General features: G+C 38.0%; 3 protein-coding genes across 3 annotated transcripts; 2 read left to right on the top strand and 1 right to left on the bottom strand.

The window, feature by feature from the left end:
* The first annotated feature begins 3,585 nt into the window (after window positions 1-3,585).
* Window positions 3,586-6,599, top strand: LOC140819812 (uncharacterized). Its single transcript, XM_073180045.1, has 4 exons — window positions 3,586-3,816; window positions 4,881-5,139; window positions 5,358-5,546; window positions 5,809-6,599. The coding sequence occupies exons 1-4, from the start codon at window positions 3,716-3,718 to the stop codon at window positions 6,202-6,204; spliced, it is 945 nt and encodes a 314-aa protein (XP_073036146.1). The 5' UTR covers window positions 3,586-3,715; the 3' UTR covers window positions 6,205-6,599.
* A 1,593-nt stretch (window positions 6,600-8,192) lies between these two features.
* Window positions 8,193-10,032, top strand: LOC140820303 (succinate dehydrogenase assembly factor 2, mitochondrial-like). The gene is made up of 3 exons (XM_073180647.1): window positions 8,193-8,358; window positions 9,150-9,218; window positions 9,289-10,032. The coding sequence occupies exons 1-3, from the start codon at window positions 8,314-8,316 to the stop codon at window positions 9,466-9,468; spliced, it is 294 nt and encodes a 97-aa protein (XP_073036748.1). The 5' UTR covers window positions 8,193-8,313; the 3' UTR covers window positions 9,469-10,032.
* A 145-nt stretch (window positions 10,033-10,177) lies between these two features.
* On the bottom strand, window positions 10,178-15,595 carry LOC140820302 (glycine--tRNA ligase, mitochondrial 1-like). Its single transcript, XM_073180646.1, has 9 exons — window positions 15,358-15,595; window positions 14,136-14,518; window positions 13,900-14,017; window positions 13,530-13,724; window positions 13,210-13,434; window positions 13,043-13,102; window positions 12,678-12,758; window positions 11,576-11,981; window positions 10,178-10,582 (listed from the first exon to the last, which is right to left on the bottom strand). Exons 1-9 carry the CDS (start codon window positions 15,535-15,537, stop codon window positions 10,365-10,367), a joined length of 1,866 nt encoding a protein of 621 aa, XP_073036747.1. The 5' UTR covers window positions 15,538-15,595; the 3' UTR covers window positions 10,178-10,364.
* Window positions 15,596-26,287: the final 10,692 nt, after the last annotated feature.

The raw sequence follows: 26,287 nt of genomic DNA, 5'->3' as shown, positions 1-26,287 counted from the left end.
GAAATCACCGTCAGTAACCCCTACGACTAAGATATCTCCATCAAAAGGGCAAGATGTTGCTCAAAAGCCGAAGCGAAGAAACATCATTCTATTGTTTCAAAGTTGGCCATATCAAGCCCTAATGTTTCAAGTTTAGGAAATACCACATGTACGAAGAAGTAAATCGGATGTTGCCCGGAGTGATACACAACACCTATCGCAGCACCTCCGACCAATGACCTGCAATGAAGAAAATTTGGATACCAAAAGTAAAAATTCATTGTGTTAGGATCGATTAGGGGGGTAATCGTTGAGCTAAAATAGCTCGGTTCTTGAAATATTCAACATCGATGAATTAAATCGAGTTTGGTTAAAAACCAAGCGGAAGATACTCGAAATAATCCTTCGTAGAAACCGATTAAATCTTTTGTAAACCATTTAAGATATATGCAAGTTGAATGAGTAAAAAGATTTTCGGTTGAATCATTTTATCAAACACTTGGTATGCAATATTTTGGTATTTGAAGAACACAAAAAAATGCTTCAACAATGCATCTTTAAAACTATGGAAATGATAAATAAATGTAATAAATAAATAGACACGAATTTGTTTATGGATGTTCGGAGATTTCAAACACTCCTACGTCACCCCTTCTTCCCCTTGGGAAGGATCCACTAGAAGACTTTGATTTATACAACACCTTGTACAAACCCATTCAGCTAGGACTTACCCACTGCCTAAACTGAACTCCTAGCACTCACGATTGTAGGCAGCACCTCACAATCAGCATATTGTTTAATGTCTCATATGCAAAGACTACATACACAAGTTTTACGTTTTTGTGCAAGACTCACTCAACTAATCTTTGAACTTCAACTCTCTTGTATATGTGTGAGTGATTGTGTGTGAGGAATTTATCATTTACAGTGTATATCTCAAGTGTATCCTCACACAAGGGCTTCTGCTCTCAACTAGCTGATTTCTTCATGTTAACTGCCCATGCTTTGAATCCACTTCCAAAGCTCTTGTTTGATCTTCAAGGTGTTGTATTTATAGGCTCCAACACTGATATATACGTTAGACACAAGAATATGACCGTTTGAAAAGTTTCTGTACTGTTTCCGAGATTGCAACGGTCAAATTCAGCTTGCTGGGCATTTTACCGACTGGTCAACTCTGGTCAACTGGTCATCTCTGGTCAACTCAACTGGTCATTCAGTCGGACTGGTACAGTTGGTCTGGTTCAGTTCAACTGGTTCAGTTGGACTGGTTCAACTGGTCTTCAGCTGGTTCAGTTTCAGCTGGTGTGCTGAAATCAGCCTAGCTGATTTCAGTTTGTGCCGAACCAGTAGCTTCATCGTCATTTATCAGCATCATAATCTTCGATTCAGACTTTGACTTATAAGAATGATTTGTAGATCTTTGTCTTAGCTTTCCAACGCATACTGAATCGTTTCGTTTCGATAACCGAGCTGAGAGATATGATCAAAATACGGCAGCTGCTCAAACACAACTGATTGCTGTTTTCGTGTGATCAGTTCGGTAATTGAGCGATCAGTTAGACCATGATAACTTCCGATTTTGCCCAACTGATGTGAAATACGATTTGTTCCAAATTGAGTTTTCTAATCAGTGTAGTTGGCGGATTGTCATTTGGATAATCCAGTTGAGAGATATCATCAAAATACCAAAGCTCGCCAGAAATTCAGTTTGTGCAAAATTCAGTTTCAGCTAGCTTCTTGTGTTTGCAACTTCACAGTTGAGTAAATATGTTAGAAACACAATAACAAGTTTTGTTAACATCAAAATCAAGATTGCGAACTTGAAAAGTTCCAACACATTGCCATGTTATTTATGCATCATTAAAAGAATAACATTGCAGGTCACTGTTACTTTGATAGTAGTCAGTGGAAGCTCAAGCCACATGACATATTCGAAAGAACATCTCAAGGATTATGTTAAACAAAAAAGCGGTAGAATGGCCTATGGAGGAGGAGCAAAAAGAATGATTGTTTGCTTGATAAAGATGAATTTTCTTGTTTATTTGCTAAAAATATTTACAATATTTACAAGAATGAAAGTTTAATTGGAATAAGTGAATTATAAAACAATTTCTGTAACTTGAAAATAAAAAACATTACAATTAACGATGTCCAAGCAAATACGATTTCAACAAAGAAAAAAAAGAAAAAAAAAACAAGATAGTCAAAATAATGCATACTTGTGGCATGCTAGGCTATGACAAATTTCTCAAAGAAAAATGCACAAGTAAATGAGAGATGACATGTCAGACATAAAATCTCTTGAAACATGTGACTAATATTTGAAAGAAAAGATGACCAAAGCTCAATTTTTAGGGAAAATGGAACATATACATGATATATTTGATTTGATTCATACAAATGTGCGTGACCCGCTAAGTGTTTGAACGAGATATGAGCAATCTTACTTCACTATCTTTACTAATGACTTCTCTAGATATGATTATGCATATTTAGTTATATACAAGTCTGAAACTTTTGAAAATTTAAAAAAATTAGAGATGAAATAGATTAACAATTAGGAAATAGAATTAAACACTTCAATATGAGTTATAGTCGGTTCACAATTATTATTAGTAAATTTAGAATATATTAAGTAAATAATAAATTAGTAATATTGACTACTAAATAAAAATTATTATGAAACACTCTAAAAGAATCTATAATATATTAATTAATTGAGTATTTAAATAAAGTTATTAATTTAAAATATAAGTAAATATATGTGTGTGTATAAGTGTATATATATATATTGTATTATCAAAAGTGGATAATAATTTAATTATGCATGATATTTTCAAGAGTGAAAAATAAATATATGAAAGTTTTTTAATAATGAAAAACAATATCCTAATAAAATGAGAGTTTTGATTAGATAAAAAAGAAACTTATATATATATGTGTATTAATGAATAGTTGAATTTCATTCAAAAAATAGTTGAATATATACATAAATTTTACACACAAGTTTTTGTCCACAAATTTTTTCCCTCCCCTCACAAAAGTCTACCACCTTTCTCTAAAGAATTCGTCTGATCACCTTCCACCACATCGTCGTCGCCCATCCGCCACTATCCTTCCATATTTCTGAAATTCATATGATCAACTCTCGAAGCAAATTTCGTCTCGACGAAAATTTCGTTTACATTTCGAGTACGATTTATATGAGTAATATAGTTTATGATCGTGGGCCTAATTAGACGATTGAAGAAGGAGAAAAATCGTTCGTAGAGATTTACAATAGGTGATATATCTATCTGCTTAAAATCTGGAATAGTTAGATCCAACATTATATGCGTCAAGATAAATTATTCTAAAACACTCTATCAATTGTTTAAATCATACGTCGTTCAAAAAATATTTTAAACATCAAAATAATTTTTTTAAGAATTTCACTGCTCCTAAAATACGAGAAAATAGTACTCTAACGAAAACAACTCATTTGTAGCATAAAGATTATTGTTGGTGTCTCAGACCCACTTTATTATAAATTTTTAACTTTTTTTTTAAATTTTTTTATTACATGTCTTATTTTATTTGTAAAACATTATAATTAAACCAAGAACTTGAGATCAAATGATGTGCACACAGCAGTAATCGCGGTCTTTCGATTCTGTCGGGCGTTGGCTGCTTCACAGCACCGAACGAAGAGGAAAGTCACAGCTGAAGAATCCATTTTTGCCAACTGGAGATAATGGGTAAACAGGAGAAAAAGGAGAGGGCTAAAGAGAGAAGAGAGAAACGCCGCCAAGAGATCTCTCTCCTACGAACAGTTCCTTATTCGGATCACCTAAGGTAAACTACACAGTGACAATCGACTCAGTGTTGGAAAAATCTTGTTGCTTTATGGGTTTTTTTTTATTTATAATTTCTGGATGAAATTTGTTTGAGTTGATTATTGTTGAGTTTGAGTTGATTTTTGAGTGGTGGGTGGAGCTCTATAGTGCTTCGATGGAGTTGAATTGCGTCGAACCTCGACTCTTAGTACAGAGCGGAATTAACCTCGTTGTGCCCTCTGAAAATGTTGTAGTGTCCCTTGAATCCACCTCGTTGTGTTGTTCAAAACAAGGCAGATTGTGCCATTCTGATCAATTTAATTGGCAGTCCTAAAATAATGCGAAAAAACGGAAGGGTAGCACCAAATGTATAGCTAAAGGAACTTCTGTAATGTTTATCAATTAATTACTTGTGCACCTACACGTCAGGGTAAATGTTTGAGTGATCGAAGTATTCTGAATGTGGCGTTTAGCTAAGATCATAAGCTTCTTTAACACACCTTTATAAAATCATTGTAATTCGCGAGCTTTTAAGATGTATTAGCGACCTTTTTTCGGACATTTGAGTTTCTTGTCTTATACGTAAAGTTCAAAACCCGACAGTGTGACCATTTTACATCTTGTTTTAACTTAGTTTATCGGCTCAAATTAAGAGCTCGTTTTTAATAAGGTATACTACCTTATAGTCTCCAAAAATTTCTTACAATGTTTACGAGATTGTTAGATTTTTGAGATAATCTTACCAAACACCACTTATATATTGCCCTTTAACACTGTTTTGATGACAATAGAATAATAGTATAATACGAGGCTATTCACATGGCTTTTGCGGTATCATACCGTCCGTGTGGAATAATGCTTTCTATATATTATGACAGCCAACAGTCTGTTGTAGTGTGTCTTAAGTTGTAGTATCAGAATGCATGTGGCATAGTTGTATTTAAGCACATGATTTGTCGAACAAAAAATGCAGCTTCTCCGTTTCTTACATGAAATCTGAAGTGTGCGTCAAAGAGTAAATTGAATGCCTTTCGTAGAATGGATATTAGAGAGAGATATCATTACTTATGAATATGACTTCAGGTGGTGGACCTCTGACACAATTGCAGTGGTGACCGGTGCAAATAGGGGAATAGGATTTGAGATTGCACATCAACTTGCTTCTCATGGATTGACAGTTATTCTCACATCAAGGGATGCGGGTGTCGGGGAAGAGGCAGCAAAGGTTTTACAAGAAAGAGGTCTGAATGTGGTGTTCCATCAACTGGACATAGTGGATTTATCATCAATCGGAGCATTTACTGATTGGATAAAAGAAAAGTATGGTGGTATTGATATACTGGTAGAGTAGCCTCTCCCTTTCACTGATACTTGTGAATTTTTCGGTTAAAATTAATAATTTAGTTTCTTTTGTGATGTACATTTTGCTACTAATTTGGGGGGAAAACCTATGATCTGTTGTTTGATTTTCAAATTCAAATGCTATAATGACATTAGATTTCTACCATTTTGTGTGCTACGTCGTCGTGGAATTTTTCATGGACTAAACACAGATTCTAGGTGAACAATGCAGGAATAAATTCGAACCCAAACAGTTTTGCGGAGTTCGCTAAAAATGTTATTGATACCAACTACCTCGGGACCAAAAACATGATTAAGGCAACAATTCCTCTGATGAGACCTTCAGATTCAGGGGCTCGTATTGTTAATGTGAGTTCCAGATTAGGAAGATTGAATGGGAGGCGAAATGTAAGTAGCGCTCTCATTGTTGTTATTCCGTGTGTCAGTCCCATATTATTCTTGTCTTCTACTTCGTTTTTACCAAGTAAGAAGCATTGTTTGTTTGGAATTATTCAAATAAAGACTTATCCTTGTTTCATCATTTACTTTTGTCTCCTCAAGGATTTGAAGTTGAAGATTTACAATATTCACTAACACCACACCCTCTGACCCGCTGAGTTTTATTGCACGAGATTTCACCAAAATGATCAGATTTTGCTGTACTGTGCAGAGAATTGGGAATCTTGATTTGAGAGAAAAACTACAAAGCGATGACTTACTATCCGAGGAATTGATCGACCAGACAACCATGAAGTTCTTAGAACAAGTAAAAGATGATAGTTGGAGAGATGGTGGATGGCCTCAAGTTCTGACAGACTATTCTTTGTCAAAATTAGCTATCAATGCTTATACAAGACTGATGGCCAGGGTATTCTCAGATCGGCCAGAAGGCCAGAAAATATACATCAACAGCTACTGTCCGGGTTGGGTGAGGACCGCAATGACGGGCTGGGAAGGTAATGTTAGCCCTGATGAAGGTGCTGATACTGCTGTGTGGCTAGCCTTGCTTCCAGACCAATTCGTAACTGGCAAATTTTTCGCCGAAAGGCGTGAGATAAATTTCTAGAAGCAATGGCTGACAAGTCACCCAGTCAAGCTGCGTTCTCACATGATAAACAATAAATGGATGATGGATGAATTAATGCTGCTGGTTTGATACTTTAATTTAGATTGAATTTGGGTAGTATCCTTGTTCAAAAGATCCAAAATTGATTTGGACATGTGGATATATGAAAATATATAGATTTCATATATCTAAATTTAAATTGGATCGTTGGATATAGTACGAGGATGTTTCTTTTATGCTAGCATTTCATCAACCTCTAATTTATCTGCTTGAACTAATGCCTTGTGGTGCGCGACTTTATTTTTAGAACTGAGATTGAATACTAGGAAAGCCATGTGGGCAAAACCATGTGATTATACCATGTTCAAGTTGTGATTTATCCTTTATAAAAAACACATATAAGAGGAAATATAAAATTTATTTGTTTACTATTTTTGAAAGAATAGGTCTCTTGTGAGCCGATCTAACGAATCTTTTATCTGTGACACGGATTAACTTTATCGATATTCACAATAAAAAGTAATATTCTTAGCATAAAAATTAATAATTTTTCATGGATGACTTAAATAAGATATTTGTCTCATAAAATACGACTCGTGAGATCGTTTCACACAAGTTTTTGTCTTTTTGAAATGTTTAACCTTTTTTTGATCATTATTTTAATTTTGTTAGATATTTGAAAGGTTGTTTTTTTTAACTTATTTGATAGTCATTTTAATGAGACGTTCAAAGATTAATTTGTAAAGGAAAAAAGTAGGGATGTAAACAAACCAAACCGTTCGCGAGCTATTCGGAGCTCGGCTCGATAAAAAGCTTGTTTGAGTTCGTTTGTTAATCATATCAAACCAAGCTCAAGCTCGATTTTGAGCTCGACAACTTAATCAAACCAAGCTCAAGCCTAAGCGTATTTGGCTCGTGACCTCGCAAACATGTTCGTTAATAGGCTCGTGAGCTCGAACTCGGCTCGTTTAGGTGGCTCGTAAGCTCGAGCTTGATTCATTTGTTGAGTTGACAAATAAAAATATTAGTACTAATAAAAGTTAAACTTTTATGTCTAATATAAAATTAGTTCATAGATATATTTAGTTTTAACAAGCTCGAATCAAGCTCAAATTCGAGCTCAATTGTATGTTTTACGAGCTCGAAAACGAGCCGAGCTCAAGTCAGACTTGTTAAATATGATAAACGAGCTATTAATAAACCAAGCTCGAGTCCGGCTTGATTAACATGATAAACGAGCTTTTAACGAGTCGAACTCGAGCTTTTCACAAGCTTAGTAATTTCAAGACAAGTCGAATTCTAGCCTGATGATAAAAGCTCGAATAAAGCTCGAGCTCTATCAATCTTAAACGAGCCAAACTCAAGCCAGATTATAAAAGCTCGAATCAAGCTCGAGCTCGAGTTTGAGCTTGAATTATTCTTAAACGAGCCAAGCTCAAGCCTGATAATGTTCGGCTTGGTTTGGATCGTTTACATCCCTAGAAAAAAGATTATAAACTAAAAGATCTTTGAGTGGGTCTCATGTGAGATCGTCTTACGGATCTTAATATGTGAGACGGGTCAACTCTACCTATATTCACAATAAAAAGTAATACTCTTAGCATTAAAAATAATATTTTTTCATGGATGACCTAAATAAGAGATCCGTTTCACAAATACGACCCGTGAGACCGTCTCACACAAGTTTTTGCCAAGATTCAACCAAAGTTATGTGCTAAAGTAATTCAAATGTTAAAATTAGGCTTTTTATTTCACAAGAATTTGATTTACAACATTTTAAATTTTTTATTTTTTGCCTTTATTTTTATTAATTATATAAAATTAATTTGAGAAATAAAAAAAAATCGTGAAGTTATAAAATACTTAGTTTACAAAGTGATATATCTTGTGCTATATAGTAAGGTTGGACATAATCAAGATAAATTAATATCACAGATTGATGACAGATTTTTCGAATCTCCAAAATATTTTTATATTTTATTTAACATGAAATATTGGTGATTTATTTTCCGTGGAAAAAATTGTAGCTTGTTGTATAGGAGTAAGCAAAGGGGGTTTCTGGAGCTTGATCTGATTTTGGGAAAATGGGTGGAGGATCACATCTACTCCATGGATGAGAGTGGAGTTAAGAACCTTGTTCTTTTCCTTGACATGGTAAATTTGATTTTTGCGGGACTGTTAAATATGTTTGCACAGTAACTTTTTACTTGCGGTCCTAACAAAAAAATTATAATCACGAGACAATTATATAAGCTTGAATTGGCTGTCTTATGTCTTCTTGTTTCCATGCAATTTTTTGGTTATAGAACTGTAATTGAAGCCAGTGAAGTATGAACTTTAATGTAAGTGTGAATTTTGATATGCTCACTGCAAAAAATTTGCTTCCAAGGATGATGAATCCAGTGGTAATGGAAGGTGAAAGAGATTGGGTGTGCGATTTTGATAAATGATACGTGCCCTCTAGGACATAGGACATGACTTCTATCATTTGATTGTGCAGATGCTGACAATATTTGGGTTTATTTCATCGTACTCATGTGGACATTGCTCCGATGATAGGATAGATGGTCAAGATTTGTCCATGTATATATAAGATACACTTTTTTGTTTTGAAATTTTATGTGTGACATTAAATGAAGTAAAGGTAGTGCCAACGTAGGTAAGATCTCATTAACCCAATATTTGATTTGTTTGCTGGGTTCTTGCTGTCTGAATGCATGCTTCGTGTTCCTTACGATTACAACAAATGCATGCTCTTAGTCTTAGTCTGAAACTTCGAATATACATCCCATGTTGCCGAGCAAATGGTTTATTGCCTTTTTTCTTTGCTATGAATTCCAAATGTACATTAAATTGTCGAATGTTTAGGATTATTAAGTTAATTTTCTGTTTACATATTGGTTAATGTCTCGTGTTTAAACGATCGAATGTCCCTGTAACTGCAGGAAAATCCAGATCTTTGGAAATGGTTGACAGATCAGGAGAAACCCCCAGAGACAGTAAACTTAAATCCTGTAAGACATTAAGCATAGAGTTCACATCTTCTTATTTTGCTCTCTTTTTCTAATTGTATTATTTCTTTAGGTTTTCGTGGCCTTGAGGGAGAAGGTAATGAACAATCTCAACAACCATGCTGCTCCTGAAACTAGGGCGGCACCCGGGCAGCGTGGACTAGAGGGTGGGATGACTTCAATAAAGGTCGAGACGCTCCCATTACTGGAAATCAGTAACCATGCTCAAGCTGAAGGTCTCCATTCTTTGTAGCACTTGAAAAAGATTATTAATTTCGAGACCTTTGTGTATACCATGCTAGTACCAAAACAAGGCAAATATGATGATGAGCCTGCGTGCTTTTGGGTAGCCATCCTTTGTACTCGGAACTTGAAAACAGTAGGTGTTGTACAATATCCCATTTTTGGTCCTTCTTCAAGTTTTTCCACGGATCCACTGCCTCTTGCTCTCCTTACCTCGATCACCCTTGGTTGTAACTATATGTGCTCTCGTAATTGCGTCTGGTGTCTTGATTCCGTGTCGATTTGCATAATGTTCAGAATTCCTTTGGATGCATAATCCAAAGATGTTAAATTCAAAATAAGAACCAACATATGAAAGAGACAAGATCTTTGTGCAAGAAATTTAAGGTAACCACAATTCTTCATGTTTAAGAGCGTCAGAAGCATTGACAGGTTACCAATGGATATCAACATTCGCATACACCCATTCCATATCAGCCACTCTTTCGCTTATAGGTGGCAAAAGGATATCCACTTCTTCAGTCAAAAACACATCAAGAACTCGCTAGGTTGCCCAGCCCCGAGTCCAGAAAATATCCAGGCAAGAGCGACATATCCCGTCCAGAAAAAACATCAAACATGGAATTGATTCACTACATCGTTTCTCAAAATTCATTATTCTTCAGAAAAAACCTGGAACATTCATGCATTCAAAAACCTAACAAAAATACAAATAAATATTAGTCATAAAAGCTTTCTTCGTAGTATGAATATCTGTTCTGAGATAATTTATCGTGTTCAAAAAGTTCAAAACACTTGAGAAGAGAGAAATATAGCAGATGGTGGACAAACTTGCTTCCAACAAACAACGCACAGAACCCAAATACATATGAGAAAAACTCAGATTCAGCAATGGAGGCTAAGAGGCTAAGACGAGTGAGTTGGGTATTTCCATAGTACATCAGCCCACGTGCTCACACCATCAGTCACTTCCTTAATCACAGATGCTACCTCGTCCACATTCACACGAATCTGCTGTTTGCTATCCCTTTCTCGAACTGTCACCGAGGATGTTGAGTCCACTGTAACTGCAAAGGGAACACCAAGTTCATCCGTTCTCGCGTATCTCTTTCCAATCGAGGTACCTGTATATGTTTGCATGCATTAAAAACTCTAACTTGCACGATAACCACATTAGGTAAATTAAATTACAGATTGTTGTTCAAGATTGCCAACCCTGAGGTGCTCCAACAAAAGCAAATTATAGAAGAAACTCAAATGCACACATACATACATACATATATTATTAAATCCTAGTTCAAGTCAAAATAAACAACGCCACACAAGCTGAGATTAAACCTAGTGAACTATGCAATGCAATTTTTCCTGATCCGGAATAATGGGACTTGAAACCACAGAAAAAAGAGAAATTGTGTTGGGACCAAGAGGCCTTTGTTTATATCCTACTATATTCCCATTTACCTCATTGTGACAAGTGTTGCATGAAAAAATATATTGTCCGAGACCGAAAAATAACACATCCATCAGCCATTCATGAATGTTAGTTGAAGAAATCAGGGACAAAGACCCTTTTAAGAGGAAGCTCGATTTATTTAGTTACGATGCTGGCTAATTATTTGATCCTCAAAACTCAAAAATCCAAAAAACAATTTTTTTTCTAAAACATGAACATCAGTTTTAGCAGGTTACAGATTATGGCAACCAGGCTCCTTTTGCATCACAGTAAATATGTGAGAAAAGGTTATTCCATAATTTATTATAGGACATATGGTGGAAAATTGGATGGTAAAAAAGATCCAAAGGCACAATGAATTTAACTAGCTGAAGTACAAAATTATATTTAAGGATGAAAATCTAGGACCAAGGCATCAAAGCACTGCAAAATCTGACTAGATGTTAACCTATTATTCTTATATTTAATAAAAACACTAAGAATTAAAGCTGATTTCCTGCAAACTGTCACAGTCCAACTCCAGCCACCCTGGAGAAGGACAATACAAAAGGATGAGGAGAAAAGGTACAAATAATTGACTCGTCCATTGGTGTGACGAGATGGGCATTTGTTGGATTACAAAATTTAATCAAATATTTACTATCAGTATTTTGAAGGTGCAAACCTGTTATATCAATCTTATACGAGATCCCGGTTGCAGTTAAGGACTTGGCAATATCTTTGGCAACATCTTCATATTGTTGATTCTGAACCAATGGAAAAACTGTGCACTTGATTGGAGCTATCAATGGAGGGAAACGGAAGACATTCATTTGTTCATCCCCGTCCCTGCTAGATCGTGTGTAGAATGAATGTTCGTAGAGACAATATATGATCCTTCCAATACCAAATGATGGTTCAATCACAGAGGGTGTGAACACCCTTTGATGTTCCTTTATGTTCTTTTTGGAGATCGATACCATAGTACTCTTAATTGTCACAACTTTATCAAGAGTGCAAACACGAAATTCTGCTTCTCCCTTTGACTCCAACGTCTGTTTCATCTCCATAGCTTCCTTCTCATCCATTGCCTGTTCACAGGTTGAAATTAACAAATTTCAGTCCTCGAAAAGGAAATGGTTGGATTTTATGCCAAACTCGTTTCTAAATAAAAATTTGGTTCCTAGCAACTGTTGGGATAAGCAAGCAAACCTAAATTCTGGATTGATATTGACCAAGCTCAAGTAGGCTCAACTAGATCAGGTCAAGCTTTAATATTTTTTACTCAGACTCGAGTATTCTTCAATATATTTGAGCTTGGATTATTACAAGTGTTTTTCAATATCATTGAAAGTACCATTTTCAACTTAACTCTATGACAAATCAAAATCATTTTACGACAAAATTTATAATGACCAGGCAAATTTTAATATCTGTCATACCATGACATCAAGCACGATTGTTACTGAACAAGTTGGTCATTATTGAATAACTTGAAATACAGTTAGAATTCAAACCCCACAATTCACCATCAATCAAGCTTGAACTTGAATACGGGCATTTTTCAACTTGAGCTCAAATCTAATTACATGCATACTCATAATTGTAGCTTGACACAAGCCAGGAAGGTATCTCTTCTGCAAATCTTAAACCATTGCTCAATTCCCAAAGATCAAACCACACAATGATTAAGTCTTAATAGGATGAAACCAACAGTTCCATGTTTCCCAAGAGGTAAAAATAGGAAATAGATAATCAATTTTCAAGTAATACATACAGATGGGTACCTCTAATGCTTCAACCACCATTTTTTGGCCACCCTTAAAGGCAAGACCAAGTTCTTTCTTTGCCGGAACTATTACGAGCTTCTGAAGATGTCCAAATAACAAAACAAAATTTAACTCAGCAAATCATAAAAGCTGTCATAAATTAATCCTTGTAGTTAAAGGGAGGGAGGATGGATGAAGCAGATGAATTTAATGCTACTTTGAGCACTGCTCCCAATTATTGACAAGCCCAGCCATGCATGTGGAACTATGGATGACTCCACACATGAGTGGGCGTTTTCACATGAATGGTGTTGCCTATACATTCATGTTGACTTCAACAATCAGGGGCGGTATAAAAACCAAGGGAGGGAGAGAACAAACACCTCCACTTCTCTAGGTTCTGGAAATTTTTCATGTGCAACCAGATCCACACCACTTTTATCCTGCAAAAAAATAAGACCAGTTCACACAAATTTCATCATCTCTACATCATGGATCATCAACTTATTAGCACCAAAACACCACCATATAAATATACAATGACCATTACCGTGTGAGCACGCAAATCATACGCTGATCTATCAGCAATACCAACACACTCTATCCAGCCGTAAGAACACTCAATTTCAGCATCCCAACAGTCTGCAGCATAGTGCGCCATCTCGTTTGCAAGATGTTGTCGAAACCGCAGGCGATCTTTATCGATTCCTAATTGTGTTAAAAACAAGTACACTCTTCCTATGAAATAACCCAGCGTTTGATTATTGACGATCCCCTATACACGACAGAATCATCAGAAAGTGTTTAAGAAACAAATCTTGTATTAGTAGGCAGGAAGAACCTAAATGATCAACGCTCGCTTAGGCAAACCTTGGAAACTGCTTCTCCAATAGGTATCCTCCGTGCTGACCTCCCAGACACCTGGTCTTCCCTAGGGAACATTAAAAATTCCAACTTTGCGACCTCAGAAAACTTGGGATGTGATTTGTCCTCCGGGTCCACAAAATGTTCAATCTCTGCAAGGGTAAATTCTCGGACCCTTAAAAGACCTTGACGTGGAGAAATCTGCAAAGTTCACCCACATGTCATGAATTATAGAAATAATTCTGCAACCTGAAAAAAACATCCAATGTGTACATGGAGGAGAATGACAACATGCACTCCAGGAGCTCATACATGTACATATTTCGTAGAAACGCATACAATACACAATACAATTATTATGATAAAGATATAGGACCTCATTTCTAAAAGCTTGACCAATCTGTGCAGCAGCAAAGGGGAGCTTGTTGCCATTGTAATAATACAAGTCCTTAAAGTTCACAAAAATCCCTTGAGCAGTCTCAGGGCGCATGTACCTGAAGAAAATAACACTTCAAAACCAATTGAAGAAAGAAGAAATCTACATAGAGGAAATAAATGTACCAATCATGGAAGTAACAAACCAAGTTTTAAAAGATAAAAGCACGTTCTCACCCAGGGCTCACGCCAGATGGCCCAATTGATGTCTGAAACATTAGATTGAAAGGATAGGGATCAGAGAGGGCGTTTTTTGTATCCGGAGCAGTAATTCCATAACCCTTAATCTTAGCACCAAGCTCCAGAGCAGAGAGGTCATCCAAAGTAGCAAGCACGTGCTTCAGTTCCTCTGTCTTTTCAGCACTAAGGTTAGGTTCCTTCTCAAGCTTTTCTTTGCAATAATCCTTGAGCAAATGATCAGCTCGGTAACAGGTACCGGTTTTTTCATCTTTAACCATAAGGTCAGTGAACTTATCAACGTGGCCCGAGGCCTTTAGCACAACCTCAGGAGTAACACAAGGGCAATCCACTTCCAACATGTTCTCTTCAAGGACAAAATGCTGCAACATGGGAATATTTTCAACCAAAAAAATCGAGGACATAAATGTGACAGAATAAAAAAATACAGAAAAAACACACAAGAAAAAGAAGCAAAAGGCATTAAAGGAAAAGATAAAGGTATAGCAGCAACGCAACCTTATCCCAAACAATAGCCAACTACAAAAAGTCTAAAGGCCTGCAAATATCCTAGCAAAAGAATCTAAGCAATCATAACTTTTTTTACAGAATTCAGTAACCGGACACATCTGCAACTTAAAATGATTTAGAGAATAGCGTAATTCAAACGTCAGCCAGTGTATCAACTTAAACTGCACATCCAAGTAAATGAGACAATCAAGCCTGAACACCAGCAGGAATCGCTACAAAATAACAGAACACAGACATGAGAATCTGAACAAACACGGAGAACATGAGAACTCAGCTCGATTATCATTATTTCAAATAAAATGTCCACCGCTCAGAAAGATGACTGATTTCAAACTCTATCCCCGGACTACCTAAGTCTCAATTTATAAAATATAACAGAAAATGTCAACCTTTAATCCTCAATCCATGGACATAACAAACCAGCAATCAAAACGCAAAGCAGAAAATCATCTTTTTAAAAAAACTTGTAATAATCAGAATGGAAGATTTGTCAGCTTCACAATACAATTCCAGAATCCTTGAATGCAACATATTAAGCACTTCACTAAAACTCATCAATTGCACAAACTTACAAACCTGTTCAGCAAGCAATCTAACACAACACAACTCAAATTGCCATATCTCAGTACCCAACCAGCATCAAAAGAAACAAAATCAGGAATTTAAAGTGATAATTAAGAAAAAAAGTCACCTGACGCCAGAAGGCGAGGACGTTGGACTTGACGGCGCACCCCGGCGGCCCATAATCGTAAAGGCCAGCAACGCCGCGGTAGATCTTGAAAGATGGGATGTAAAATAGACGCCGTTCGAGAGTATTGACGACAGCCTGCCGGAAAGCCTCCATGTTGCGGGCTTCATGCGCGGCGTCCATTTCTTAGCTATAGATATATATTCCCTAAACCCTTTTAGTGGTGTGGTATATTTGTGTGTATATGCGCAGATATATATTTATGTGACCAAAAATGAGCACATTCATTTCGAGTTGATAAAGTAAACAGAGTAGGTCTTTTTGTGGAATGGTCTCAAGAATTTTTATCTGTGAGACGGTTAACTTTACCGATATTCATAATAAAAAGTAATATTCTTAGCATAAAAAGTAATATTTTTTCATGGATGACCCAAATAAGAGATATATATCACAAAATACGACCCGTGATACATATCTCACACAAGTTTTTGTCAAATAAATAAGCATGCAATCAAATAGTCACAAGTTCGATTTTTAATATTAATAATTTTTTGGTTGAATATATTACATTGAATTTTTCTAATTCGATTTATCTTGTTTATTAGATAGAGTAATATCTAGGGTTTATAAGCAATATTTATTAGTTTAATATATAATGTGAAACAACTGTAATATTGTAGACTTTTTGAGAAGTCGACGTCTGCGGTGCCCGCTCTGACAACTTTCACTCATTTTTTTCGATAATAGCGCTTTTTTAGTTCGTCATTTCTACTACGTTGACTTTCAACAAAAACATTAATATTATGTTATAAACCAAAAAAAAAAAATCATCTCAAAATATTGTCTATCAGTGGTTTAAAAAAAAGTAAAAACTTCTGTTAGACGGTCTCGTGAGTTGTATTTAGTGAGACATATCTCTTATTTGGATCATCTATGAAAAAATATTACTTTTTATGTTAAGAGTATTACTTTTTATTGTGAATATCGGTAGAGTTGACCCGTCTTACAGATAAAGATTTGTGAAAACGTCTTACAAGAGACCTACTTAAAGGATTCCACTCTCTCTCCACATGAATCGAAAAAATGATGTATTAAATAAAATGCATGCAGTATAATATAAGTTATTTGTTTTTTTAAAAAAAAATACAAAGATTAGTTATCTATATTATATCGGTAAAAATAACTTATTGTATTCATAATTTTAGTGAAAAATCATACTATTAAACTAAATTTAAAAAATCATATTTTTCTTAAAATCAGTCATCCACTAATCACTATGTATAAATGGGCATAATAGATAACCGACGTCGTGTTTGACTAGGCAACAACACAGTTTGGGCCCGTGTTTGGTATAAACCCAGAACATATGAGCCCAAAATAAGATCTAATTTTGACTTCTAGGTTCCCGGCCCAACTTTGTTTTTCTGCCCATTTTCCGCAAACTTCAAAGCTCCAGTTGATATTGATCGAGTGATGAATTCAATCTTAATATTTAATAATTTTTAACTATTTTTTAAATGACAAACTTCATAAATTTGATAAACTTTATTATCTTTTTAATCTTATTGTTTGCACAATATTTGGTGTTACGGGCGTGCCAGGTGAAAAAATACACCGATTTGTGTGAAAATGATAAAATCTAACTTCTAAAAACAAGCGACGTGAATTCTAAATTCGACCGTCAGTTCTAGTCTCCTAAAACAACTATAACGCAAAAACGAAGAAAACTATAGGAAATTGATGGAAATAAACCCCTGACATTGTTTATATTTTCAATAAACCGTAGAAATTTACAAGACATAAAAATATAACAGGAGTTGCTGAAATCTGAAACGAGAAGACGTAAATTGCTAGAAATATGCTGGAACGCTTAAAAACTAGTGCATGAAAGACTGAAAATTTTTGCAGAGAGTATTTGCAGATATGTCTGTAGAGTTGTGTTGTCTGTGTCCTTTGTCAGTGTTTGCCGGTGTCTTTTTCTTCCGCTGTGAAAGGTGGTTTCTTCCACTCCCGCATGAGCCCACGATCTTTCCCACTATTTTCTCACGATCTCCATCTATCCTCCCACGTTATTCTCTCTTTTGGCGCTCTGTGACCAGTTTTGAATCGATAAAAATCAATCCGCCATACTTAACGGGCCTATATAATTTAATTGGGTTTGTGATTAATGTGGGCTTCATAATTAATTATTTTTAGCCCAAACAATTGCCCCCCGCAAGCATTGGCCCATTGGGCCAAAATGCTTGTACTTAGCCGTATTTAATTTGCTCATTTGGAAAGGTCCCGCAAGCATTTATTGTAAAGTGGGCTAGTAGAATTGGGCGAGCCCAATTCTTTCCATTGGATTTCTTCACGCCCAATTTCATCTCAGATTCAAATCCCCAATATTCGCTTCTGTCTCTTCTTCCCGCTCGACGCTGTTGCTCCTTACTCCCTGCTGCCGCCGGAGGATTATTTTTCTTTGAACACATTCACCCTTCTTTTGCCATTGTTTTCCCCACGCTGTTGTTGCCGAAGATTTAACGATGGCTCAAGGTTCTTCTCCGGCGCGTCCATCTGAACCGAGCGGTGTGAACGCCTCTTCTGTTTCAGCCGTCCATTCCGTCTCGCCATCCACCGAGTTCGCCGGGTCTGCCGCGGTTGCCGAGGATTTGTCATTGGTTCGAGGTTCTTCTCCGTCGCCACTCCCTGATTCCAGCGCTGTAGGTTCGTCTCCTTCTCAAGTCAATGTCTCCGCCGCTTCACCTATAGCGTTCACCATGTTTGCCACTGGCGTTAATCCTTTCCTCGCCGTCGGTGGGTCATCGATGGGTTTTCCAACGAGCGTTGGGCCGTCGTCTTCCGCAAGGGCGAACGCTCCTCTCGGCTTGGGTCACCAGTTAATGGCGGTCACGGCTAGCTTCGGAGTTTCTACTGCTGCCTCTGTTCTTTCCACATGATGTTCCGTGGTCACACCGGCCTTCGGGGAGCCTTTGGCACAATCGACCTCCTTTGGAAGTTCACCACTTTCTACTACCATGGGTAATTCTCTCTCTTGAACTTTATTCAATGCTTCTCAATTCCTTGAGTATCGTTCGTCGTCTTGATTGACTTGCAATTCTATTTCCTGCTTTGTACGACTAATCTTGATGTGTTCGAGAAAAGAGTGTTGACTCCACGTACCAAGTTGTAGTTGCGGTAGATTGGCCATTGTTTGGTCGTGTCGTATACAGAGTAGCAATTGGTTTTCCTGAATATTTCTTGCGCGCGTGCAGTGTTTTGAGGCCCTCGTAAACATATTATTTCCAAGTTTATTCCTGTTTCGGTCTCGGCCACTCCCTTGGCTTCATCTCTTGCACCCCTGAATTAAATATGACATTGGCTATTTTGATGCATTTACCTCGTGGAAGCAATGTATGCGAGCTTCGTAGACCATTAGTTGGCCTTCCCACATCTATATTTGTGTCTGACAGGGGAGTCTGATGTCATTATCTTTGCTGCAAGTGTGTTGATTTCCAGCCAACCACCAATTAGGTCCAGAACTTCTCCAAGGTCAATGGTTATTGCCGAAGATCGGTAAAGACTCTCATTTCTTTATGGCTATCTATTTTTCTATTACCTTGCCCTGTTAGTTGAATGTTCCCCGATTGCATATCCTTGCGTGTATCACCATTATCACGTTTGTTTCCTGCTTCTATATATGTTGGTGTTGGTAAGTTCATTGATAGCAGGTAACACTGACTGAGAGTTGGCCATGGATTGGCCTCAGTTCTCCACTGTGTTCGACATTTAAGCTTTGGTGTCATTTAGAGCTTTTTGAAACACAGGTAACTCTCAACTCTTATGTGCTCTTATATGCTCTTATGTGTTGCATCCACTCAAGATGATTCCCTCGCTCCTAACATTATGCATTGCACTTCAGTCGAATCCCTTTCCCGCATACACGTATATGCATTTGCACTTCAGTCGGACCCCTTTCCCGCATACTTTACTTACTGTTCTTGCATGCGGTGGCTCCGCTTCTTATCTGTTGATTGTTGGTTTGGTGTTGTGGTTGTTGGGTGATGGGTGTGGTATGAAGGTGGATTTGTATGGGGTGTTGTGTATTGGATGTTGGGAAGGAGTTTCTATTCGTTCTTAATTCACTTAACCCAACTCATTTTCAATAGCTTCAATCAAAACCATATGTTGGCTTAAAACTCCCCACTCGAGATTATTCTCTCCCTTCATTGGCTATCTAAACATAATGGATCCAGTATGATAAAAGTGGCTGGCCAACTTTAATCGATCGTTGTCATTTTTGAATCATAACCAACAAATATTTACATTAGTGGCCCTAAGGCCTACTTCAAATAAAGTCGTACAACATGAACATGAAGCTAGAACATGCAAAAATGGCTGGTCAGCCTATTTTTCTTCCAAAGTCAACTTCTGGGTCCTCTTGGGTTTGCATAACATCCTTGTTCTCTTCTATTCTTCCTTTATTATTCGCTTTTCCCACCGGTGAGCTCAACTCCCCGCTCAGTATATTTCTTTCCTGTCATATTCTAAGTGGCCTTCACTTCATGGTCTGTCACTGCACATGCAAACAACCAATTTATAATGGCGGTATGGTCTACTTCCTCATGATTTCTCGTACCATAGGAACATTAGAAATATCAATGGAATGTGTATATAATAAGTGGCCATAAGGCCGACTCCCAGCTGAAACAAAGTATCTTCAAAATAATGAAAGTGGCTTGATGTCCCACTTTCTCTGATCAATCTTATTGTTGAATCGTAAACAACAGATATTTACCTCAGTGGCCCTAAGGCCTACATCACATGACAACTTGAAATAAAAAACTAAACATATACAAGAGTGGCCCTGAAGGCCAACTCCCCGCTGAAGAAGGCCAACTCCCTACTGAATATTGGTCCTTCAATTCGCCTCATTCGTTCGTTTTTTCTACTTCTTCTCTCACACTTGGAAAATACGGCTTGAGATACTTGCCGTTTATGCATCTTTTGTGTGGATGGCCATCTAAGCTCGATAGCCAATATGCATTTCCGTCTAATACCTTATGTACCTTGAATGGTCCCTCCCAGTTGGGAGACCATTTGCCTAGCTCCATATCCTTTATTCCTAGTGGCAGTATGGCCTTCCACACTATTTCTCCTTCATGGAAACTTTTCATTTTAACTCTTTTGTTGTAGATTCTCGCCACTTTCTGTTTCTGTAACAGCAAAGCATTGTACGCTTGGATTCTCAGCTCATCGAGTTCTTCCAACTCCATGATCATTGCTTCATTATAATGCTCAAGGGAAAGTTCATTTTGCTTTGCCACTCGCATTGATGGTACCATAATCTCCAATGGGAGCACTGCATCATGGCCAAAGGTAAGGGAAAAAGGGCTCACTCCAGTGGCAGTCCTCTTGGATGTTCTGTATGTCCACAAAGTTTTTGATAATAGCCTTGGCCAATCTCTGGGATTCTCTTCCATCATCTTTTGTAGAATATTTATCAACACTTTATTCGACGCTTCGGCTTGCCCGTTGGACTGTGGGTAATGAGGGGATGAGTTTATCAATTTAATTCCATAGTCTTCTGCAAACTCCCTCATATCTGAGCCTGTGAACATAGTTCCCTGATCCATGGTCAATGACTCTGGAATTCCAAATCTATGAATGATATTTTCTTTCACAAAGTTAATGACATCACCTTGCTCCGCTTTCTTCAAAGGCACTGCTTCTACCGATTTGGTGAAAAAATCTGTGGCCACAAGGATAATGAGTGGCCTTTAGATGATGAGGGGTAGATTTTCCCTATTAAATCCATGGCCCAGCCCTTGAACGGCCATGGTTTGATGACGCTGTGAAGCTCGTCAGCCGGGATTCTTTGGATGTTCCCATGTTTCTGACAAGGCTGGCATCCCTTAGCATATTTGATGCAATCTTTCAGGATGGATGGCCAATAGTAACCATACCTCCTTATCAACCATATCATCTTTATTCCAGATTGATGCGTTCCACACACTCCCTCATGAACTTGCTTCATTATCTCCAAAGCCTCTGGAAAGCCTATGCATCTGAGGAGCAAACCATCTAATCCTTTCCTGTACAAATCTCCCTCCACTAGAACGTAATTAAGAGCTCTCATTTTTAAACTATGTGGAATATCTCGCCCGGTTGATTCTAGCACCTGTTTCATGTCATCCCTCCAGTCACCAGCTAAGTTTATACCCAAGTTGAGTGTGTCTACCTGAATCCCTCTTTGCTGAATTGAAGGGTGGTTTTTCTTTTGAATCAACACCAGCCTGTGTGTAAGTTCCGGAGACATCTTCAATCCCGAACCAACCTGTGCCAACTCGTCTGCCTCCCAATTTTCTTGTCTTGGGACGTGTACTAATGACACTTCCTCGAAATCATCTAGAAGTTGGGATGCAGCTGTATAGTAAGGAGCTAAGGACAAACTTGTGCATTTGAACTCCCCTGACAGCTGTTTGAGTATCAGCTGAGAATCCCCTGATATCAATAATTCTCTTGCCCCTAAATCTTTCAGAATTTCCAATCCAATGACCAGTGCTTCGTATTTCGCTTGATTGTTGGTGCATGGGAAATCCAAATTAAAGGATAAAGCGGTTTTCACACCTCTTGGGGAGGTGATCACGATACCAGCTCCAGCTGCTGTTTCTGTACTTGATCCATCGAACTTCAACTCCCAGGGTTGAACTCCCACTCCACAAACTGGAAACCCAACATGTTCTCCAATAAACTCATCAAGTGAAGGGTGATCAGCTAAAAAATCGGCGATAGCTTGGCCTTTTACTGATTTTTGGGGATAATATGTCAATATAAACTCGGCCAGTGCTAAAGACCATTTGCCAATTCTCCCAGAGAGGATGAGTCTATTAAGCATGTATTTAATCAAATCGGTTTTAGTCACCACAAACACTCTTGATTGAATCAAATAATGTCTTAACTTAGTAGATGGGTCTATTAAGCATGTATTTAATCAAATCGGTTTTAGTCACCACAGACACTCTTGATTGAATCAAATAATGTCTTAACTTAGTACATGCATAATACAGTGTTAAACATAGCTTTTCAATCACGGAGTATTTCATCTCTACTGGAGTAAGGAATCTACTCAAATAATAGATGGCTTGTTCATTTCCTTCATGGTTATTTTGAACTAGTAGGCATCCAATCGATTCATAAGCAGCAGAGATGTATAATTTAAGGGGCATTCCATACCTGGGAGGTATAAGCACAGGTGGATTAGATAAATATCTCTTGATCACATCAAAAGCCCTCTGATGCGACTCTTCCCATTTGAACTCCCCGCTGTCTTTGAGCTTCAACAGTTGTGAAAACTCCTTTGTCTTCCCTGCAAGGTTAGAAATAAAACGCCTCAAGTAATTCACTTGCCCAAGGAAGCGTTGCAATTCTTTCTTGTTTCTAGGCGGATTTGCTTTCATAATGGCTTTGGCTTTGTTTTTATCTACTTCAACTCCCCTATGATGTACCAGAAATCCTAAAAAGTTTTCTGCTTTCACGCCAAAGGCACATTTCAATGGATTTAACTTCAACTCATGTTGCATCATTCTTTGAAAACTCTTCCTCAAGTGTTCAATGTGATCAGCAGCTTGTTTAGACTTCACAACGATATCATCTATATATACTTCAATGTGATGCCCTATCATGTCATGAAAGATCGAGTTCATAGCTCTTTGGTACGTGGCCCCTGCGTTCTTTAGCCCGAATGGCATAACAAGCCATTCAAACGTACCAACAGCTCCCGGGCATCTGAATGCAGTTTTGTGAGTGTCACTTTCTGCTATTTTGATCTGGTTGTAGCCAGAGAACCCATCCATGAAAGATAACAGCTCATGTCTAGCCACTGAATCAATCAACATATCAGGTATCGGCATCACATATACATCTTTGAGAGTTGCACAGTTCAAATCTCGGAAGTCGATGCATATTCTGACCTTGCCATTCTTTTTCATGACTGGCACAATGTTCGAAAGCCATTCGATATATCTGATTGGTTTTATAAACTTGGCCTTTAACAATTTCTCAACTTCCTCTTTCACTTTCAATTCAACTTCTTTTGACATGCGACGAGATGGCTGTTGAAATGGTTTGAAACCTTCTTTGAGTGGAAGTCGATGTTCGACCAATTTTCGGTCCAACCCTGGCATGTCATCATAACTCCATGCAAAACAATCTTTGTATTCCTTCAACATGTTGATCAAGTCTTGCTTCAACTGCTCTTCCAGTAGCTTACTCACATATACCACTTTTGGATTCTCGAGCTCCCCCAAGTTAATCTCTTCCAATGGGTCTTGAACTTCATGTTGACCATCTTCCATTTGAGATGGCGTCATCAACAACTCATCGACTTGGAGCTCATCATCTTCGTATTCTTCTTCTTGGACAACTTCAGTTCCATAAGTGTCCCATGCTTCCTCTTCCTTTAGTTTGTCCAGTACTTGCTGCACATGTACCTTCCATATAAAGGTTGCAGCTACCTCTTTTTCTTTTTGGTTCAAATCAATCATCAATCTCCTCAATCAGCGGCTGAATTATCGGCCTAGACGGCCCGATAACAGTAGGTTTGAGGATTCTTTCCAACACCGAGCTTGGAGTTGGTGTTTGTATGTATAGTGGATTTTCTTTCTTGTTATTGCTACGTATTTTGATGGGCCCAAAATCTCCATTGTAATATCTAGCCTCAACTGCACTTGCATTTGTTTGAAACGGCCGTTCATCAGCTTCTACAACCTCCACATCATCTCTTTTCCAAAATAACAACAGTTGGTGCATTGAGGATGGTATGCACTGGTTTGCATGGATCCAATCTCTGCCTAACAACGCTTGGAAGTTGGCGGAAGAGTTTACCATGAAAAATGCACATAACGATGACATACTCCCCACAGTAACATCAGCGGGGAGTACCCCAATGGTTTTGGTGGTTTCCCCTGTAAATGCAGCGACCGAAACTTCCGAAGGAATCAAGTCTTCTTCATTTTTGCCCAAACTTTTCAACATTCTTACTGGGAGAACATTCACAGCTGAACTATTGTCAATCAACACCCTGGACACTGGCTTCACATTCAAGCAGGCTTTGATGTACAACGGCCTTATGTGCTTGGTCATGGCCGGTGTAGGCTTTTCCGGTATCACTTGTTTAGGCTTATTCGGGTGATCTTCCTTGATAATCACTCTTGAACTCCCTTCAGGGAGTTTATTTGCATGCTCTTTCTTTTGCACTGATTCTTGGGGCATCAACTCCCCACTCTCTTCTTCCATCATTTTAAATCTCTCCGGTAGTATCACTGCTCCAGTGGCACAGTCCACGGTGATGTGAAATTCTCCAACGCGAAAATTAATGTTTTTCTTGCTTGATCATCATCTTCGCTTAACAAATCATCATCATCTTCAACAAACTTATCCTCAGTAGCCGATCTTCCGAACTTGGATTTACTCCCCACTGGCTCCCTGGAGATGGGAACATCAATTGTGGATTCATTTTTCAACTTAGCGGACTCCTCTCTTCTTGCAATAGCTCTTTCTCTCCACAGTCGTCTCTTTTGTGTCCTAGTCGGTGGCCTAGGGAACTTTTTGTGTTGGGCCACTCTCCAAGACTCACTGAACTCCCCTCTGGCTGGAAGGATGTATCTCGGCTTTACTCTACTGCTCTCAATCATTTTTCCTTTTGAGATTTCGTATGAACGTCGTTCTCTGCCTTGTTCGGCTGATAATTTTCTAGTTTCCACCCTTCGTGACTCAAATTCATATGCATTTCTCCTGTCCGAATACCTTTGGCGATGATTGCAAGATGACTCCCCTCTAAACCATTGTTTTTCCCCCACTGGTCTTTCAAGAAAATGTTGATTCCTCGGCCTAAAGGCCGCGGATTCACCAACATTTCTGGGGAAACGCTGTTGAACTGTTCGTATTTGATCGGCACTATGTCTTCCACGAGCTTCAAACAATTGACCCTTTGGAATCCAGTATTTCTTGATTACTCGGTCTTTCACTGCAAAGGATCGGCTTCTTTTCTCATTGAGAAGATCCCTCAAATCTGTCACATTCACATTAACCAAAGCCACCGGGGGAAAAGGATCATCATCCACCGCCATAGACTCTTGTTTGTTGGGGAATTTCACAACTCCCTTGTTAATTATATCTTGTAAAATGTTCTTGAACGCCCAACAAGATTTGGTGGCATGATTATAGGAGTTGTGGTATTTACAATACTCTCGTCCCTTCAGCTCTTCTGTAGGTGGCATCTTGTGATCAGGCGGGAATGTGATGAATTTTTCCTTTACCAAGAAATCGAAAACTTCCTCCGTCTTTGACACATCAAATGTATACTGCATGTCTTTGGGGATTTGGGGGCTGTTATTCTTTTCAGGTTCTGCTGGCTTCGTTTTTAATAGGGGAACTGTGCAAGAACCAGCGGACCGAATCTCTGCCAATGCCACATCTTCCACCTCCTGATAATAAGATCCCATAGTAGTTTTCTTCTTGTATGACTCTTCCCGCAAGAGTTCTTCATATTCAGCCACCTTGGCGGCTAGCTCGAAGAAATCCCTGAACTCCATTCCCTGGAATTTCTTCCTTAATTCAAAATCCAGCCCTTTTTGTGCCATTTTCACGAACTCTATCTCAGGTAAGAGCACCTTGCATCTATTTTTCATCTTTTTGAACATGTCGATAAAATATTCCACAGACTCTCCTTTCTTTTGAGTGACTCTAGATAAGTCGGCAATGCACACTTCTGACTCTGTTCTATAGAATTGAATGTGAAATTGTCTTTCCATTTCTTGCCAACTCATCACTGAATTTCTGGGGAGTGAGACATACCAAGCGAATGCAGTTCCAGTGAGGGAATTCGGGAATAGCCGCAACTTTAGATTGTTGAAGTTCTCCAAGTTGGCTAATTCCCCGCATTGGATGGTGA

Source organism: Primulina eburnea, chromosome 18, assembly GCF_022965805.1.
Source record: "Primulina eburnea isolate SZY01 chromosome 18, ASM2296580v1, whole genome shotgun sequence".
Taxonomy (NCBI): domain Eukaryota; kingdom Viridiplantae; phylum Streptophyta; class Magnoliopsida; order Lamiales; family Gesneriaceae; genus Primulina; species Primulina eburnea.
The sequence above is the reverse complement of the archived record's forward strand: the minus strand, read 5'-3'. Positions and strand labels throughout refer to the sequence as shown.

Bases quoted from the DNA above. Each gene is read 5' to 3' on its own strand.
- LOC140819812 (XM_073180045.1), top strand. From the start codon at position 3,716: ATGGGTAAACAGGAGAAAAAGGAGAGGGCTAAAGAGAGAAGAGAGAAA. The intron at 5,140-5,357 runs GTAGAGTAGCCT...CACAGATTCTAG, and splicing joins ATGGTGGTATTGATATACTG to GTGAACAATGCAGGAATAAA. The intron at 5,547-5,808 runs GTAAGTAGCGCT...TGTACTGTGCAG, and splicing joins GATTGAATGGGAGGCGAAAT to AGAATTGGGAATCTTGATTT.
- LOC140820302 (XM_073180646.1), bottom strand. From the start codon at position 15,537: ATGGACGCCGCGCATGAAGCCCGCAACATGGAGGCTTTCCGGCAGGCT. The intron at 14,519-15,357 runs GTGACTTTTTTT...CCCATGTTGCAG, and splicing joins TCCTCGCCTTCTGGCGTCAG to CATTTTGTCCTTGAAGAGAA. The intron at 11,982-12,677 runs GTACCCATCTGT...ACCTGTGAACAG, and splicing joins TGGTGGTTGAAGCATTAGAG to GCAATGGATGAGAAGGAAGC.
- LOC140820303 (XM_073180647.1), top strand. From the start codon at position 8,314: ATGGATGAGAGTGGAGTTAAGAACCTTGTTCTTTTCCTTGACATG. The intron at 8,359-9,149 runs GTAAATTTGATT...CTGTAACTGCAG, and splicing joins TTGTTCTTTTCCTTGACATG to GAAAATCCAGATCTTTGGAA. The intron at 9,219-9,288 runs GTAAGACATTAA...TTATTTCTTTAG, and splicing joins AGACAGTAAACTTAAATCCT to GTTTTCGTGGCCTTGAGGGA.